Source organism: Solanum tuberosum, unplaced genomic scaffold (assembly GCF_000226075.1).
Source record: "Solanum tuberosum cultivar DM 1-3 516 R44 unplaced genomic scaffold, SolTub_3.0 scf00141, whole genome shotgun sequence".
Lineage (NCBI taxonomy): Eukaryota > Viridiplantae > Streptophyta > Magnoliopsida > Solanales > Solanaceae > Solanum > Solanum tuberosum.
The window spans coordinates 989335-1009641 of record NW_006239075.1 but is presented as its reverse complement, the minus strand read 5'-3'; the positions used below and the strand labels follow the sequence as shown (position 1 = coordinate 1009641).

General features: G+C 32.2%; 2 protein-coding genes and 1 long non-coding RNA gene across 5 annotated transcripts; 1 reads left to right on the top strand and 2 right to left on the bottom strand.

Annotated features, from left to right (window-relative positions):
• Nucleotides 1-4331: 4331 nt before the first annotated feature.
• Nucleotides 4332-7246, bottom strand: LOC107061606 (uncharacterized). The gene is made up of 2 exons (XR_001474104.1): nt 7035-7246; nt 4332-4537 (listed from the first exon to the last, which is right to left on the bottom strand). It is a non-coding gene; the product is annotated as an uncharacterized lncRNA (long non-coding RNA).
• LOC102578334 (cation/calcium exchanger 4-like) lies at nt 4591-7036 on the bottom strand. The gene has a single exon (XM_006352969.2). The coding sequence runs from the start codon at nt 6818-6820 to the stop codon at nt 4880-4882; it is 1941 nt and encodes a 646-aa protein (XP_006353031.1). The 5' UTR covers nt 6821-7036; the 3' UTR covers nt 4591-4879.
• A 6891-nt stretch (nt 7247-14137) lies between the features above and the next one.
• Nucleotides 14138-20267, top strand: LSD1 (protein). 3 transcript variants are annotated; one of them, XM_006352967.2, is made up of 8 exons: nt 14138-14402; nt 14891-14969; nt 15142-15255; nt 15624-15734; nt 17167-17279; nt 19492-19569; nt 19664-19735; nt 19840-20267. In XM_006352967.2, exons 3-8 carry the CDS (start codon nt 15144-15146, stop codon nt 19876-19878), a joined length of 525 nt encoding a protein of 174 aa, XP_006353029.1. In that variant the 5' UTR covers nt 14138-14402; nt 14891-14969; nt 15142-15143; the 3' UTR covers nt 19879-20267. The 3 variants fall into 3 exon arrangements, with proteins under 3 accessions (XP_006353029.1, XP_006353030.1, XP_015166652.1); XM_006352968.2 differs by having other exon boundaries at nt 14888-14969; XM_015311166.1 differs by lacking the exon at nt 14138-14402 and adding an exon at nt 14420-14459.
• Nucleotides 20268-20307: the final 40 nt, after the last annotated feature.

The following is a 20307-nucleotide window of genomic DNA, read 5'->3' as shown; positions in this document are numbered from 1 at the left end:
TTGAAAAAAATTTGGAGAAAATTTGGAAAAAACTTGGAAGTGGTGTTTGGTCATATAACTTGACAAATATATTTGTCAAGTATCCCAAGTTTCAAGGGCCAAGTTCTAATATTTGGAAATTTGAAAAAATTCAAAAATTACCCAAACTTTATATTTTATAAAAAATACCCATTATTTATTAATTTCAACTAATAATTGTTACTACCTCTTCCGGAAAAGTTTGAGTTCTAATTTGAGTGATAAAATTGAGAAAACAGAACAATTTGTGTTTAATGAGTTATAAATATAACTGAATCAGTGACAAGTTTGAGTATGCGATTAATATATTGTCTTGTTTATATTGTTATTTTGTTATTGTTGATTGTTATCAATTATATTATAAGATTTTTTTTAACTGAACATATTCACTACAAAATGATAATATAAATTTATGAATATTTTAAATAATTTTTAGAACGTATAGATATAAATCATATTTTTTGAAATAGTCAAATATTTTTGAGAAAAATTGGGACCAAACACATGGTGAAACCCAAATATAATTTGCCGAGAATATTTGAAAACTTGGAGCCAAACGCTAGCTAAGCATGATATATTTTATAAAAATAAGGAGGAGATAATTATTCAGAAAGGCAGTCAATTTTTGGTGTGTGTGTGGGGTGAGGGAGGCCTCACGTACGATATTTATTTTGAAGTTCGATTAATTTAAATCGATTTTTTTTATTTATAGATAACATGCTTCCCATCTAGGTGTAACATGTATCCTTAATCCTTATATATATTCATAATTAAAAATAAAATAAAAATAGGATCATACGGAGGGGGAGTGGGGGGGTGGGGGTGATTTAGAGATTGGAGAAAGAGGAGATTATGGCTAGGGAAGGGCTCTAATGAAAGTCAAATGGTTGAAATTTGTTTGTTTTCATCCGATGTTCAGTACTCACATTGAACTCTGATTATTTTGAATTCATATTATGTAGGTCCTCATTTGAGGGGAAGCGCTCCCTATCAAATTTTTTTTTAATATTCAGAACTCGAATTCGAGACCTATGAATAATGAAGGAACAATCTCATTTACTGCACGACATTCGTTGATGATAAATGGTTGACATTAATCGTATTAAACATTGTTTTTTGCCCAAAGAATGTGTAATTCTGGGCAAAAGATTCCATTGATAAGTTAATTTTGTGGGAATTTATAAATGTGCAAATTGCATTAATAGAATGTGACTTATGCAACTAACATAAATGGATACTCCAGGATAACGGTAAATATATATCGAAAGAAAAAAATAATTATATCTTTTAGTTTATTAAATGACTAATTAAAAGGAGAAAATATATTTTTAAATATGTTGAACAAGTAGGAAAAAGGAGAAAATTTATTATATAGTTTTTTTTTTCAAAAAAAAGAATAACAATTTCCGAAACAGAGACTCCTTTAAACTTGAAAATATTAAAGGTCAAGACAAACCAACTAACAGCTTTCTAGAATACTTAACCACCAAACAAAATTATTTTAAAAAAAACTTCGAATAAACCTAACTCATGTTTTTTTTTTTTTTAAAAAAGTCCCTTTTAACTTTCAAAAATTAATTTTTTTCCATGCCCTATACGTGACTGCTTAAGGATATATATTATATATACTTTACTATTATAAATAAATAAATAAATAAATAGTAAACGACCAGCCTTAGAAAAATTACTACAAGAGATGAAGAGATATGGTTTTTGTTTTTATTTTCGTTCAAATTATTATTAATGTTTATACTTCTAACTCTCATTATAACATTTTTTTTCCATTAAGCAAGATAAGTTGAAAAAACAAACAGGATAGGAGGATCGACCCGTTCAGATAATTCGTAAGAAAGACAGTTGGTAGCACATAGGGAGATTAGAAAAGAGGTACAAGCACGATACATGTTGCAGTAACAGTCTGCCTTATAGTTTTAGTTTTGATTCATCGGAACAAGTGTAGTATTTAAGCGAAGAAGGGTAAAGGAGCGGACCCATTATCCACAAATTTTGAAGCTGGAAACAGTAGATCTATCGATCATCATAAACTATATATGCCTAAAACTCATACTAGTGGAAAAAATATATTCTATACTCTATGTTAGCTACAAGGGTCAAGGCCAGTATATACTGCTCCAACAGCATCTGCAAAAAAAGACTAAAGCCACCATGCATAACGAGCAACGACAAATCGAGTAGACTAACAACTCAACATAGAACCAGTAACTAAGGTGTCACTATTAGAACGGACCATCTCACACAGACAAATTATTTCGTAGAAGATTGAGAAAGTAAAGAAGATTTTACCTGATGTACTCGAGATGAAAAGAGTAGATGGCACTTGTCCAGCATTTGCAGTCTAAAGGCAATAACATAAATCACAATGTACTATAATTTACTTGGATGCAAAGTTTTGGTCAGTCTTCCAGAAATGACTCTAGTTTTTTTGCTCTTTTCCAGATCATATTTTATCCAAGCAAGCATACTACCAACCAAAGTTTAAGAAACTCAGAAACATGCAGGAGCTTTTCCTTTTATAATTGATCGATTGTCCATAAATGGAGACCAACTACTTCTACATGGACTTGGAACAGTCTTCACGCATCGTATCTAAAATGGCACTCTCTTTTCTCATCTATCTTGGTGGTTTATCGAACAAACTAAAACAACATAACATGTGAAGTCTACATAAAACAGATGAGAGATGCTACACAGATACTCCAAGACATGTACTGGTGTTATCAAAGGCAAAAGGCATAAAAAGGAGCCAAAATCTTCTGGAAATTGAGTGCAAAGCACAATTAAATCGTGAGCTTTAATGAAGAAATGTGCATACGAAAAATAAGAAAAAAACATAATTGTAACGTAAGAGAAAGCAACTATAGACACAAACAACAGTTACATGAAGCAAGTTGCGGAATTTTTTTACAACTGTTAGTTGTAAGAGCACATAGAGGGTAGGCAAGCCAACTACGACAGCATGGCAGATCATACCATACCTATGCCTGTTCTGCACACATGGCATCTAAGGAACAGAATATCATTTCTAGGAGTGTTCAAGTATGTAGGAATGTATCCAAATGTCTCATTTTCATGTGGTGGTTGAACAGGGCAGTATTGAAAATCATACCTTTGTGCCTTTTTTAGAATACATAGACTGAAATGATATTTCATAGCGGTTCAATAAATTTTTGCTGTATCAAAATGTCCTTACTTTCATGTATCTTTTCAGTGTAATAAAGCAATCGCGTGTATATAGGCGATTGGGACAATTTATAGTAATGGTGTTCAAGCCTCCACATAGTTGTACATATTTTTGACATTAACTTCGAGTAGTATCAATCAAATGATCTCAACTTATCAAGAGAAAGATCAGTATTATGCTGCCAAATTGTGGTGGCTAGACCAGTTGGCAGAACAATTCTGGTCAATAAAGACAACGTCATAAATGAGACGAAAAAGAGACTGAACCAGAAAGTTGCCATCTACTTCAACATATTGTAACACTCCACTTGGAATAACTAATTAATCGCACAGAACATAGAGGTATTGCATGATTCAAAGTGGTTTAAACTCTCCTTCACTGTGACATTAGGTTATAATTTTTGTATAATCAGGAAGAACTGACATGCTACACAGCAGATACGTTGGAGCATGAAACCACTGGAGAGCAGAGACAGCCATGAAATTCCTCAAGAAACTACTAACGACATTTCACTGAAAGCACTCAAGACACAACATATTGTACTTTGCAAGCAACAATAGCACCAATGGGAAACCAAAGAACTCGAAACCAAACTTTACACTTCTTTCAACTTATACATCCTGCAGTCACTAAGTGAACACCACGTTTACCACATGAGCCTGAAATAGAGCCATGCTCCCTTGATATGACAAGAAGAAGAGGGCCTCGTACAGCAATAGGATCCCACTGACACACCTACTGCACCAGCTTCATTGCCACTGGTAAAACCAATATGCACCGCAGGACACCAAAAACCAGGATGGTACCACATAACTTTGGCTAGAAACCAAACCATTTTGGTTTGTTAATAAAACATGTTTTCCTAAATCAAAACTACAAGCCTTAATCCACGTTTGTTTTGTAGTTCTGAAAGGTGGATTCACTTGACCCCGACAATGTGACAATTTAGTCACTATTTGTATATCTTTAACTGAATTTAATTTTCTCACAAAACCCATTTCTTTGAAAATATGTTTAGCATCAAATAAAGATTAAATACTCATATAAAAATGTTCTAAAATGTTTTGAGTTTTAGTGGTATTATTTTCCAATAAAAGAAATCAAACAATAATTCTCCCAAAAGCAAACCCAAAGCTTATTAAACACTAAATCCAAACAGTCACATTAGTTCTACAGAAAACAAAACCAGTACCAATTCTCCCAAAACAAAATCATTTTCTAGTCCAACAGCACTTATAATGTCTCCACAGGAAATGGTGATCAGCTTGTTCAATGTACAACTTGTTTTGCCATCTTTTCAGTGAAGCAGGCATCTAGCTGCTCATTGACCAAAACAGATACCATCAACTAATTAGTTTCAGATTTCATTGCACCGGAAGAAAGTTTTTATTCTATGAAAAGAAATTTTATTACAGAAATACAAACAATATGAAGATCATGCAACACAGAGAGAAGAAGGCTCTAGAAAGGAGTCGAAGAGCACCTACTATATGAGTATTTGTACAGTAGAATACATCATTGATGAGCATAACAAGCTCCTCATATTAGAACTTTGTCCCATGCTGAAGATACAAATCAAGCTCACTAGTAAGTGAAGTGGGACAATCTGAATCTCAAGTCCAGATGATTTCAATGCTAACCTTTCTGAATATGCAACAATTAGTCACTAAGCCCAAACAATGAAACAATTCCCATCGCACTACTCAGTCTAACAGACAGAAATACCAAATAGATGACGATAAGGCCTACACCAAGCATCTTGTTAGGGCGCATGTCATTTTTGGGAAGAACAACGAGGGCCCACAGAAGACCAAACATGAGGAAACATATGGTGTAAAACAAACTTCTGTCCCGTGGAAGTATGAAAGAAGAAGGTTTGTCTGACCAGGCACCAAGGAATAATGAGATTCCTAATCCAATAAGTGTATTGAACATGGGACCTGCATAGCATCCAGATAAAGCAATCTGCACACCATCTCCACCATTCATCGCCAAAGCAACATTTGAGACCAGATCACCCATTGAATTGCCCCAAGCCAAAACAGTGAGCCCAAGAATCGAGGGATTAACCCCCAGTACAACACCCAATCCAACCAGCAGCGCCACCAATTCATTCGCAATCATATAAAACCAAACGATACTCATAATAAAACCCCCCAAAACCCATGGAAGCAAAAACATCTGTGGTGGACGGTCAGCTCTTGTATGCTTGTATGCAAGTATACCCAATGTGCAACCAACAGAAATGCCAAGAACTATAGCAACACTTCTGCCTAGGTAACTCACATTATCCTGAGTATTCCATAAAGCTGCAAGAAGAAAAGGAGCTAAAGTAGCACTGCCTACAGCGTATGGTTTTGACCAAGTTTCTTCCTCAACTAATGGAATGGTTAATCGTCTTGGCACAGTCAATGGCAACTCTAGAAGTGAGCAGAGCTGAGAGCAGGAAAATGATGGGCTCTTGACTTCTACACCCTCGTCAATCCAACCCCACAAAGGCCTTTCCCCATCATGCACCCTCAATGACTGATTAGAATATATTGCCACATTGGATGCCCACATCCACTGAGGCAAGGAACCATGTGACTGTATGCTATTGTCCTCTGTCTCAACGTCAAGCAAAGAGCTATAAACAGAATCCTCCTCCTGAGTCCCTTCAGAAAATATACTTCCTCTTACAGGAAGCAAAGGGGTAACAACATCCAATCTCAATCTTCGCGCATGCTTCCTCAAAATCTCATTAGCAGCAACAACAAACGCATAAACAACATATATCAATACAAATGCGATAGTTGCTACCACACTAACTTCACCAACAATCAAGATCAATAATAGTGACATCAGCGTTACAATGAAAAAGACAATATCCCTAATAAAGCATTTTTTGTCAACCTGAACATCCTGATCAGCTACACAAAGAGAAACAGCACCCACAACAATGCAAGTAACAAACACAGCCCCACCTAAAACACTGTTAAGCCCAACATCACCAGCACCACTTCCTACAAACGCAGCAATACTCGCGAATACATCCGGAGCACCATTACCAAGCGGGAGCAAAACAACTCCAGCAACTGTAGGAGATAGCTTCAACAAGCTAGCCAGTTTCTCCAACGAACCACAAAAGTAATCAGCTGCAGTGTTACCCAAAAGATAGAACAATGCAGCAAGCCAGACACCAAATACTGCAAACGCCCACGCACTTCCATTACAACCACAGTAATAGAACTTAAGGTAATCAAAGAACCCTCCAGACGAGCAATCCGGGTGAACTTTCAAGAAGTCACAACTACTTTTAAACCCCACATGATCAAACAATCCTGCACATAACTGAGGCTTTTTTACCACCAAATCATCAGCATCCGACCCGTTTACTTCTAACATCCCTCGACGAACCACTCGTGTATGGGAAGAATAACCATCAAATCTACTACTTGGGTGCCACTGACTAGAAACTAAAGATGACTTCTTTAAAATTAAATTGCTCACAATATCTTCACGGTTGTAGAACATAAACATAAGGACTAGGGAACACACAAGATTGAACACCCCACGAAGTCGTGGACTTTTTCTAATGAGAAACCCATCAGATTTCTCCATTTGTCAACAAAAATTTCAAATTACCCAAGAACCATAATCCCTCAGTTTCAATTAAAAACTACTGAAACTCAGCAAAACGCATCGAAAACCCAAGAACCATAATCCTCAGTTTTCAATTAAAAACTACTGAAACTCACCAAAACACATCGAAAAGTCTTGGAATTTCGTACAAGACAAGAACAAAAATAGCTCAAAAGCAGAAATGGGTACTTACCAGATTGATGGGGTTTGAAATTCGAAGCTGTTAGAGGTTTGAGGAAGTTATGGGGTCATGAAAATCTTTGATCTTTCTGCGAAGCTTCCCGCAAAGGATCCTTTCACAAAAATCTCAATGTTACCTTTGGATGGTATTGGTAAACGTACAATTTCAAGATTATTTTTTTTCTCTAGAAACTAATTTGTATTAGTTGGTAGTAATAATTTATTATGAAGATTGAATTTTAAAAAAAGGGATGCCTTCTGTTTTTTCAAATAATAACAAATTGTATGACTAAATAATATTTGTCAAAGTTTTTTTCTAAAATCATTGTTATGACTCAAATCTAATATACATCATTATATTATCTAAGTTAGCAGAAAATATTATTATACTATCCAAAAAAAAACAAGAATCATCATTCAATATATTTTTGTTAAGAAACTGATTGAACCAATAAAAAAAATTAATTTGGTCATGTTTTAGTCACGACGAGAAGATCAAAGTTACCTAAAAAGAATAAGGATATGAATAGGAAATGAATCTTTCATTTTCAGAATTTAAATTATGTGTGTTGTTAGTTTATATGTTTTTTGCATCATCAAGTAAATTGACCTGCAACAATATACAAGTCTTGAAATATTTATACAGTAGATTCCGATGGTTAGAAAAATTATGTAAAAAAATTCATTCTAAAAATATTATGCCCAACTATTTAGAGATTTTCTTTAAAAAAATATTTAGTACGTATGTACGTTATATACAATGCAATTCACATTTTATAAAATGTACAGAAATGCTAGAAATTTAGTGAAATTACGTAGGTGTTTAGTTATGAAGATACAAAATACTCTATTACTTTATTTGAAATTTTTGAAGTTAGAGTTGTATTTGACCATACTTATTACAGAGAATATTTAGAATTTTAATATATTTTGTCTAAATATGATTTAAACCCTCAATTTCTAAAAATTAGAAAAATCACCCAACTTGACTAGCTTAACCATGTGTACATATATTTATTCGACTTGGCACATTTTTTTGTTGGTGGTGTGACTTTCTTAAAAAAATAGACATAAGGATGAATCTTGCAACTTTTTGGATAATGCAAGGATGTTTTTTGTTCACTTATATAACACAATGATGTATTTTAGGTTTAAGTCATATTTCAGGGATGATTTTAACCAAAAACTTTATCGAGAAAAGATAATTATTTTTTTATTTTATACTCAACATTAATTGAGCTGAGAAAAAAAGGCATAAAACGATTTCACGAATGTGATTTATGTGTAAGTTTTGGTCTCTTCCTATTTATTATTAAAATTACGTTATTACCCCTTCCGTTTAATTTTATTAGTCTACTATTTTTAAAATATATTTATTTCTTTTATTTATTACTTTTATCATATCGAGAAAAGATAAAAAAAAAAATAATCATTTTATACTCAACATTAATTGAGCTGAGAAAAAAGGCATAAAACGATTTCACGAATGTGATTTATGTGTAAGTTTGGTCTCTTCCTACTTTATTATTAAATTACGTTATTACCCCTTCCGTTTAATTTTATTTCTTTACTATTTTTTAAATTTATTCATTTCTTTTATTTATTACTTTTATCTTATCTAGAAAAGATAAAACAAAAAATTCATTTTATTGTCAAGCATAAAACGCATTCAACAAATGCGATTTATGTGTAAGTTTCAGTCTCTTTCCATTTATTGTTGAAATTACGTTTTTACCCCTTCCGTTTAATTTTGGCAAAAGTACTCATTGCCCCCTGAACTTGAAGCTTTTTATACGGTGTACACCTAAACTAAATTCCGTTTTAATTACCCCCCCGAACTTGTTTATTCCTCCGTCGCGTACACCTTTTTCGTTCACCTGCTCCTATTGTGACTACATGTGCGCGACAGCTGGCAAAAGTGGTGATGTGAATTTCCACCTGGATAAATAATAGCCACCTAGATAAATTAATATTGCAAAAATTAAATTTTTTAAATTTAAAATTCATTGTTTAAAAGCTATTTTTGAATAAGGGCTGATTTCGCGGAACTCCTTCTGGATTTGGGTTTTTCTAGACGTGAAGTTGGTCGATTAAATTTCAAATCTGTCTGAAATTCTTACCAAGTAAGTTTTAATCTTTGTTTCCTTTACTTTTCATTTACATTTTGCCCTAATTTTCGTTTAAAATATGCTAAATATTAAAATTCATCGTTTAAAAGTTATTTTTGAATAAGGGCTGATTTCGCGGAACTCCTTGAATTTCAAATTTGTCGGAAATTCTTACCAAATAAGTGTTAATGAGTACTTTTTCCTTTAATTTTATTTGTCTAATATTTTTAAAATATATTTATTACTTTTATCATATGAAAGATAATTCTTTTTTTCATTTTATAATCAACATTAATTGAGCCGAGAAAGAAAGACATAAAACGCATTCAACGAATGCAATTTGTGTGTAAGTTTCGGTCTCTTACCATTTATTGTTGAAATTACGTTACTACCCCTTCTGTTTAATTTTATTTGTTTAATATTTTTAAAATATAGTTATTTCTTTTATCATATCGAGAAAAGATAATTATTTTTTCATTTTATACTCAACATTAATTGAGCTGAAAAAGAAAGGCATAAAACGCGTTCAACGAATGCGATTTATGTGTAAGTTTCAGACTCATCCCATTTATTGTTGAAATTACGTTATTATCCCTTCCGTTTAATTTTATTTGTTTACTATTTTCTATATATATTCATTTCTTTTATTTATTACTTTTATCATATCGAGAAAAGATAATTATTTTTTTCCATTTTATACTCAATATTAATAGAACTGAGAAAAAAAGACATAAAATGCATCAACGAATGTGATTTATGTGTAAGTTTCGATCTTTTCCCATTTATTGTTGAAATTACGTATTTACTCCTTCCATATAATTTTATTAGTCCAATATTTTTATTTTTATTTTATTTATTTTATTTATTATTTTTATCATATCGAGAGAAAAAATCATTTTATTCTCAACATTAATTGAGTTGAGAAAGAAAGGCATCAAACGCATTCAACAAATGCGATTTATGTGAAAGTTTCGATCTCTTCCCATTTATTGTTGAAATTACATTATTATCCCTTCCGTTTGATTTTATTTGTCCAATATTTTTAAAATATATTTATTTCTTTTATTTATTACTTTTATCATATCGAGAAAAGATAATTATTTTTTTAGTTTTATACTCAACACTAATTGAGCTGAGAAAGAAGGACATAAAACGCATTCAACGAATGCGATTTATGCGTAAGTTTCGGTCTCTTCCCATTTATTGTTGAAATTACGTTATTACCCCTTCCGTTTACTTTTATTTTTTTACTATTTTCTAAATATATTTATTTCTTTAATTTATTACTTTTTATCATATCGAGAAAAGATAATTATTTTTTAGTTTTATACTCAACACTAATTGAGCTGAGAAAGAAGGACATAAAACGCATTCAACGAATGCGATTTATGTGTAAATTTCGGTCTCTTCCCATTTAATTTTATTAGTCCAATATTTTTTAAATATATTTATTACTTTTATTATATCGAGAAAAGATAATTATTTTTTTATTTTATACTCAACATTAATTGAGCTGAGAAAGAAAGGCATAAAACGTATTCAACGAATGCGATTTATGTGTAAGTTTCGATCTCTTCTCATTTATTGTTAAAATTACGTTGTTACCCCTTTCATTTAATTATATTTGTCTACTTTATTGAAATATATTTATATCTTTTATTTATTACTTTTATCATATCGAGAAAATAATAATTATTCTTTTATTTTATACTCAAAGTCTCTTCCCATTTATTGTTGAAATTACTTTATTACCCCTTCCGTTTAATTTTATTAGTCTACTATTTTAAACATTTTTATTTCTTTTATTTATTACTTTTATCATATCGAGAAAATATAATTATTTTTTCGTAATGCGATTTATGTGTAAATTTCAGTGTCTTCCCATTTATTGTTGAAATTACGTTACTACCCCTTCCGTTTAATCCTATTTGTCTATTATTTTTTAAATACATTTATTACTTTTATCATATCAAGAAAATATAATTATTTTTTCATTTTATACTCAACATTAATTGAGCTGAGAAAGAAAGACATAAAACGTATTCAACGAATGCAATTTATGTGTAAGTTTCAATCTCTTCTATTTATTGTTGAAATTACATTAATACCCCTTCCGTTTAATTATATTAGTCTACAATTTTTTAAATATATTTATTTCTTTAATTTATTACTTTTATCATATCGAGAAAAAATAATTATTTTTTCATTTAATTCTCAACATTAATTGCGCTGAGAAAGAAAGACATAAAATGCATTCAACGAATGCGATTTATGTGTAAGTTTAAGTCTCTTTCCATTTATTGTTGAAATTACATTATTACCCCTTTTGTTTAACTTTATTGGTCTATTATTTTTTAAATATATTTATTTATTTCTTTTATTTATTACTTTTATCATATTGGGAAAAAATAATTATTTTTTCATTTTATACTCAACATTAATTGAGTTGACAAAGAAAGCCATAAAGCGCTTTCAATGAATGCGATTTATGTGTAAGTTTCGGTCTCTTTCCGTTTATTGTTGAAATTATGTTATTACCCCTTCCGTTTAATTTTATTTGTTTACTATTTTAAAAAAAGGTAGAATTTAACATATATATACAATATAATTTTTCGACAAAGTGTATCTAATATGACTTTAGTTACGCCAGTGTGCACATATTTAGATGATTATGGGATTACCAAAAAACTTCATTATTATATGTTTGTGTAATGTTTTTTCCTATTGAGGCTCAATTTAATTTAATCAGAAGTTTTGCCTGACAGATAGTGTAACTCCAATTGATTTCTCGAGCTTGGTAGTTCCTCGAAAATAATGACCTATCTGGTGCTCTTTGTAAACTAGTAGCCAGTTCACATAAGATATATCAGATCTGCTGTTATATATTCTCATCAGCTTTACTTTTTGGTCATATCTGCTTCATTTTGCAGCACACTTGTAATTTGCAAAGAGAACTTAGTTTATGACTGGTAATTGGTGGATTTAACTTGGTGTATGCATTTTTCTCCAAGCACACGTTCTTATATGTCACTAACTAGTCTGTTTATATGTGTCTTTTTTGGTTTTAAGAAGATAGTATTGGAATCTATACATGAGTAACCAGAGTGTGTGTATAGTGAATTGTGCTCTTTCCTTTCCAAACTCAAAAAGTTTTCTTCCCCCCTAGGTCTTCTATCTTGTTTATAGTGCTGGGAATATATTTTTTCATTTTTCCCTTGGTAGAAGCTACGTGATTTGAAGTTGGATGGTGGTCCTGAAGGCAACAACATTTGTAGGTTGACCATGCCAAGAAGTAAGAAATGTAGTGTGACAATGCTAATTGCGCACTAATGTTATGTGCAAAATCAGGTGCCTTTTTACTAGAGCTAACCTGTAAAGAAAGATGTTTAGGATGAGAGAGTATTCTCTAACTCATTGAATTTTAAGGGGATTATACCTAAATCGTTTGCCTGTCCTATCTTTCACTAGAATTTTACAAGGTAAAGAGCTAGATGAGTTGTTTGTGTTTGAGGATTTGTACCTTAGAGCTTAGGTTTCTTCTTACCCTTTTTTTCTTGATGATATTACTTTTATCATATCGAGAAAATATAATTATTTTTTCATTTAATACTCAACATTAATTGAGCTGAGAAAGAAAGGCATAAAACGCATTCAACGAACGCGATTTATGTGTAAGTTTAAGTCTCTTTCCATTTATTGTTGAAATTACGTTATTACCCCTTTTGTTTAACTTTATTGGTCTATTATTTTTTAAATATATTTATTTATTTCTTTTATTTATTACTTTTATCATATTGAGAAAAAATAATTATTTTTTCATTTTATACTCAACATTAATTGAGTTGACAAAGAAAGCCATAAAGCGCTTTCAATGAATGCGATTTATGTGTAAGTTTCGGTCTCTTTCCGTTTATTGTTGAAATTATGTTATTACCCCTTCCGTTTAATTTTATTTGTTTACTATTTTAAAAAAAGGTAGAATTTAACATATATATATACAATATAATTTTTCGACAAAGTGTATCTAATATGACCGTAGTTACGCCAGTGTGCACATATTTAGATGATAAATGAAATCTAGAATCAACTATTAAGAACTCTGATGGGATAACTAGAATACATATGATTAATGTTTAATCAAAAAAATTGAATTTAAGTTTTAAAAATGACAATAATTTTTTCTAGTAGAAATTAAAGATCTATCGTTGTCATTTTTTTAAGATTAAATTAGTTTATCTTATTTATTTATTTATTTTATATTAAAAAGATTTTGAATTTGAATTTTGCGTGACAAGACCCGATGACATATCTTGTGATTAAACTAATCTATCGCCATCATTTTTCTGTGTTGACAAAATCTCCTCACTCGGTTCTATCTCTCTTTAATTTTTTTAATTTTTGTTTCTAATGTAGAAATCTTTGGTGTCAACAAAAGGAAACATTATTATTAGAAAATAAAAGTTAACGCGTTGAATTAAATTTATTGACAAATAAGTTACAAAATTTAGAGCAATACTCTGTCTGTTCCTTTTTCAAAAGCCTTTTTCTTATTTTTATTTTAATAATAACTGTATTTTTAATTGATATTTATATTCTTTCGTTTCAATTTATTTGTTCTATTTTACTTTAACACAATTTAAAAAATAAATAGTACTATCCTTTTTGAATCTTTTAATATAAAAACTAAAGATATACAAAATAATACTAAAATGTTTTCAATCTTACGTAGCAGCAAAGTAAAGAATTTGACTAGCGATGAACAAATTTTCTTCTAAGTTATGTTAAGAAGGTATAAAATTAAATATATATATATTTTTAATAGATAACACATCTAACATCTATACACCATATAAATTTCGGCGAAGCATATGTACGCATTATCCTTTGCCTAAAATAGTTTCACCTATGATCTTGTAATTTTAAATATATCATATGAAAAATTATAATTAATTTTTTTTTATGAAAAAAAAAAGTAAAATAAATAAATTGAATGGAATGATTTGTTTTATTTTATTTCATTTGAGACAAGTCAAAAGGCATTTATTCCCAAAATTTAACAAGAAGAATAAGGAGATGTAAGAAAAATATCCAAAAACCAATCTTTGGAAATCTTGAATTACCCAATTTCTGTCGGAATTTTCGCTCAGATTTCCATTTGAATTCCAACCCATTTCAGACAATCTCAAGTACCCTTTACTGTATTTTTTTTTTCTTGTGTGGGGATATATATATAATAGAGGGGTACCCTATCTTCCAGATTTGTTCATTGACTGGTAAGAAAATTGCTTTTTTCTTTATCCGATTTCTTGGGGTTTTTCCCTTTTCATCTGGTAGTGTAAACATGATATATTTACTTTTATAATCCTGATTGTTTAAGAATGTTTGTGATGGGTGTAATTGATTGTGGATAAATTTTGGTTTGTTGGTAGGAAGAATTTGGGGCAAGGGTGATTATTTTCCCTCTTTTTGGTTAGCTTAGGTTCAACTATCAAGAAATCACCTAGCTTTTTCTTCCTTTGCTGAGATTTGGACCTGGTTGATGAGCCACACTCATGGTTATGGGTGTTTGATTAAACAATTTTTTGTATGATTTGTGTTTGACCCGTCTTAGCACGAAAAACTCGATATAAGAATTTTTCTTGTCCATATAATCTGTGAATCCTGAGAAAAAAGATTGTAGCTTTAACCATTGGATGAATATTACTGAAAGGAACTTTCTTGAAGAAAAGTATTTATTGTTCTCTTTCATTTTGTCAAGCAGGAAGAATAAATTTACCTCACGGATCGGCAGAAATAAGCTCTTCTAACTCAGACGATTCGACATTCAAGCAGATTCAAAGGTGAAACCTTTTTGTCTCAACACAGCCACCTTAATTGTTAAGACAAAGTTCATTGTTTCAGGATGGATCTTTTAGATTTATTACAATTTTGAGAACTGTAACTCAAAGATCAGTTTGCAATTTAGTTTGTGAGCTTGACATGGCTATTTGGTTAATGTTTTTTGTTCTGCAGATATGCAGAGTCAGTTGATGTGCAGTGGGTGCAGGACAATGCTTCTTTATCCCAGAGGAGCTTCTAATGTCTGCTGTGCAGTGTGCAATGCACTCACCCCTGTCCCACCACCTGGTATCTGTGCTTTTCTTGATTCTGATGTTGTTATAAGAACAGTTTTTTTTCAAATTTGTGTGGCTGTTGTTTGGATTAAGGCCCCCTTCCATGTTGATGATAAGTGTTGTTGCTAGAAGATTGTTGTTAGGAAGGAAAATTAGTGTACTTAAACATTTTGAGTATATCTAATAGTAATGCTATGCTTGATGGTGACATGGTAAATAATGCCATACGGAGGGCTAGGTTTTGGGGAGGCTTAGTGTATAGATTTGTTGGGATTGAGATGTAGTTATTGTTGTTGTTGTTTTGCCTTGACATGGATTGAAGTGTAGTTGTCGTTGTGTTCTGTTACTCGAAGGTGTTGCTTAAATTGTGACCTTTCTCAGGAATGGAAATGGCTCAATTGATATGTGGAGGTTGTCGTACATTACTTATGCATCCACGTGGAGCGAACAGTGTGAGATGCTCCTGCTGTCATACGGTGAACCTTGTCCCAGGTACAGTTTATAACTTCCCTTTCCTTGATTTCAGAGACTAATGTTTGTCTGGTTATGAAAATCTAGTGTCTCTCTGCTGGAATGCAATGTTTCCTTCATTTGAGTATAATATGAATCTAGCTTTTGATACTATCCACTTAAGCTTGAGCTTCAGTTGTTTTCATTTATCATATGAGATCTTTTTCCTACATACTCATCAAAAGTTTATCATATGAGATCTCAAATTGAGATATCGGCATTTTTATTCTTGTATTACATGAAAAAAATCTGTTGGAAGAGTTACATTACTTTGATGATCTAACTATGTAGTACATAAGTGAACATTTCGGTATGATTGTGTTTTTAGTTGAACTAAGTTATGACTTATGAGTTTAGAGTGTGGTCTGGTCCCAGCTGAAATTCACAACTTTCGAGCTCTTCAATCTTTTGCCTTGGGGGAAGGGAGCTGTATAAATTTATGTCTTTGTCAGACTTAGTGGCATATGCTTATGGGATCACCAAAAAACTTCATTATTGTATGTTTGTGTAATGTTTTTTCATATTGAGGCTCAATTTAATCAGAAGTTTTGCCTGACAGGTAGGTGTAACTCCAATTGATTTCTCTTGAGTTTGGTAGTTCCTCGAAAATAATTACCTGATCTGGTGCTCTTTGTAAACTAGTAGCCAGTTCACATAAGATATATCTGATCTGCTGTTATATCTTCTCATCAGCTTTACTTTTTGGTCATATCTGCTTCATTTTGCAGCACACTTGTAATTTGCGAAGAGAACTTAGTTTATGACTGGTAATTGGTGGATATAACTTGGTGTATGCATTTTTCTCCAAGCACACTTCTTATATGTCACGGACTAGTCTGTTTATATGTCTTTTGTGGTTTTAAGTAAATATTACTGGAATCTATACATGAGTAATCAGAGTGGTTGTATAGTGAATTGTGCTCTTTCCTTTCCAAACTCAAAATTTTCTTTTCCCCTAGGTCTTCTATCTTGTTTATAGTGCTGGGAATATTTTTTTTCATTTTTCCCTTGGTCAGAAGCTACGTGATTTAAAGTTGGATGGTGGTCCTGAAGGCAACAACATTTGTAGGTCGACCATACCAAGAAGTAAGAAATGTAGTGTGACAATTCTAATTGGGCACTAATGTTATGTGCAAAATCAGGTGCCTTTTTACTAGAGCTAAGCTGTAAAGAAAGATGTTTAAGATGAGATAGTATTCTCTAACGCATTGAATTTTAAGGGGATTATTCCTAAATCGTTTGCCTTTTCTATCTTTCACTAGAATTTTATAAGGTAAAGAGCTAGATGAGTTGTTTGTGTTTGAGGATTTGTACCTTAGATAGAGCTTAGGTTTCTTGTTACCCTGTTTTTCTTCTGCCATTTTTGTCTCGAAGAACTCTCTGGATGACATATAATTGTGCTGTCAATCTTCAGGTCCTAACCAGTTTGCTCATGTCTACTGCGGGAACTGCCGTATGATGCTGATGTATCCATGTGGAGCTCCATCGGTTAAATGTGCAGTATGCCATTATATTACCAATGTTAATGTGAGTACGATGATTCATTTTTCTTTTTGATCTTTGGTTAAAATTTTAGCTGATGCTTCGTCCATATAGTTAAAGAAGTAAAATAACAAAGAGGAATGAATTTTAAAATTGTGCTTTTGGTAATGAGAATTCTATTTAGTGAGTAGTATAATATTTACTTACCTTGTTAGGATCTGAGAATAACCAACCACCATATTGACGTAGTTTAATCACAATTTAAAGTGAGAATATATATTACTTAACTGTAAATAAGTGATAAAATGGGTGAATGAAAGACGTGTCTTGCATGTTTTGGTTGGTGTAAACACCAAGTGTGGGTAAATTTTTTTATTTTGTTGCTTTAGGGTGATGCAAATCAATTAAAATCACAATATTAAACCTTTTATGTAAATAGTAAGATTTATTGAGATTAGGATGATCGGAATTGAAGGAGATAAGAAGGGAATAATTAACACAGTAAACATGTAGTTGTTGTCTTGTTGATGCTTCAAAATAGCCAATTCTTGAGTCATTCAAACTCAGGGAGATTGGTTGGGTTTGTCTCTGTTTAGGCTGCTCTTGTCTGGTTCTTCCTTCTCCACTTATAGTCTGAACCTATAGGAATCAGTAGATTATAGAGATTAACCTTGCTACATATCATGGATTATAAAGCAAGTAGATTAAGTTGAAAATCTTCGACACATTTTGAGGACTTCAAATAAAGCAAAGTGTAGAGTGGTTTAATCCTTGTGGAAGTTTAATGGAGAAGCTTATGTTGGAAGGGAAGTTGATCTTGAGCTTGTGATATCAGCATCATCAGCCCACTTAAATGCAAACTTATTTTGAGCATTTTGTTGCAAATTTTAGAAGTTATTGATATCACAGATTGTGGCAAAAAAAGGGGTAAGTGGCAGAGTAAGGAAGCAAAATCAAGTCTTTTTGGTGACTAGTCGATTGCTTAGGCTATTTGCATACATACCTGATTACAACAAGAATATGCCCAGTGTAATCCCACAAGTGGGATCTGGGAAAGGTGGTGTATACGCAGCCTTACCCCTACATTCCAAAGGTAGAGAGGTGGTTTTCGATAGACCTTGACTCAAGTAAAGCATATCAAAATCAGTAAGAAAAGAAAATGCAGTAGTGAAGAAGCTATGTAGAAAATAATGGAGAAAAGAACAGTAGCAACAACAAATAATATGATAACTAAAACTAAGGAAACAACATGTACTAATAGAATCGAAGAATAAGGGGAAAAGGGTTCAAAACACACCCAAACTATGGGTGAAATTGTTGTTACACATATGAACTTTGCAGGGGTCCTATGACCCCCCAGACTTACTTTTAGTATATTTTTATGGATATTATTTTCTTAGTCAGACTAGAAAGCCACTCAAACTTAAACGCTTACCTACACGCGCATTTACAAAATATCTTAGTCAATGAAAACGTTAGAAAGGGGGGAAAATAGGTTAGCGACTTTTCATCTTCATATTCTCACAGATTCAACTTTAATCACACAAATCTTTTACTTTGAACCAACTGATTCAAAGTTGTTGCTTGCATTTTGGTGGGTGTGTATTTTAGATTTTCGGATTCAACCTTTCCATCAATTGACGATTTCATTGTCTATACAAGTCTTATTCAAATCCAATTTTACCTCTTCCATAGCCAACCCTAATTTTATACGGAAAAATCGGCCAAGAAATTAGAAGCCCTAAACACGAATATAGACAAAAAAATTTAAAAAAATAATAATCAAAGCTGACCTCTTCAATCCTCTTCAACGATTTTGAGCTTTCAAAGTGGGAAATGTGTCTTTGATGGAGGTTTTAGTGAAGAACAACGGCTACATTGGAATATTTAATGAAAAAAATAAAAATATAAGTCATAAGTTGATTGCTACGTGGTGAATAAATATAGGTTACAGTAATTTTAAGTCCATCCTCACGCGCCTCTTGTACGTTCGTCTACTTGTTGGTCTGACCAAGCAAATAATACCCATAAAAATATACTAAAAGTAAGTCTGGGGGGTCATAGGACCCCCGCAAAGTTCATATGTGTAACAACAATTTCGCCCATAGTTTGGGTGTGTTTTGAACCATTTTCCCAAGAATAAGATAGTAGGAGAGTTGTAATAATAATAATATTGACAAGGGAGACTAGACAACATGCGTACATGAATATGATAAGGAATTTCAGTTTTCATGTGTTTATATGCATCTTTTTGCAGGCAGGAGATGGAAGAGCCCATGCATCTTTGAACCCTCCTAACGGCACTGCTACACCTGCTTCAGGATCCTCTTCAACTGTGAGTTCATAAGTCTGCCGCATGTTCCTTTCTTACTTACTAGTTTCTAATTTGACTAAAATTGATTTCTGAAATGTGGTCATATCTGCTTTAGGCCAAGGCTCGTTCACAAAATCAAACTGTTGTCGTCCAAAACCCAATGTCTGTCGATGAGAGTGGCAAGTTGGTAAGTTTTCCGTCATGATTAACCTCCTTTCTATTTATATTTATTGGCTTCTTCACTCCCAAGTTATCCACCTTATCATTAACAATACCATTTTACATTTCTAGGTGAGCAATGTAGTTGTTGGTGTAACGACAACATCATAGCTTGTCAGCTAAACTTGCTGTTCGCGGACAACAATTGAGAGTTTTGCTCGCAACAATTGGAAAGATGAGTATAAAGACAGCCGCTGCATATAAATATGGTAGTGTTTAGTGTTAATACTACAACCATACCCCTGTTTTTTTGTAACATTTTGAATTATGATTGTGGGGTGATTGAAGCTACAGCAAGTGTGGTGACTATTTGGAGTCTGTAATTGATAACTACGCGTTAGATTTGTGGCGTGAATATGCCCATAGTCATAAGTGAAGAATGTTATTATGTACCTTATATGCCATATTATTGTATATGACCATATACCATGAACCTTACTGCCTTCATGTGTTGCTTTAAAAGGCGTATTCATGATCTAGAGACTAGAGTTAGTGGGCTTTGAATGAGTGCGGTTTTATTAGATGTAAGCATCTTTTCCC

Coding starts and splice junctions, on each gene's coding strand:
- LOC102578334 (XM_006352969.2), bottom strand. CDS start 6,820: ATGGAGAAATCTGATGGGTTTCTCATTAGAAAAAGTCCACGACTTCGT.
- LSD1 (XM_006352967.2), top strand. CDS start 15,144: ATGCAGAGTCAGTTGATGTGCAGTGGGTGCAGGACAATGCTTCTTTAT. Junction 15,256..15,623: donor CACCCCTGTCCCACCACCTG/GTATCTGTGCTT, acceptor GACCTTTCTCAG/GAATGGAAATGGCTCAATTG. Junction 19,736..19,839: donor TCGATGAGAGTGGCAAGTTG/GTAAGTTTTCCG, acceptor TTACATTTCTAG/GTGAGCAATGTAGTTGTTGG.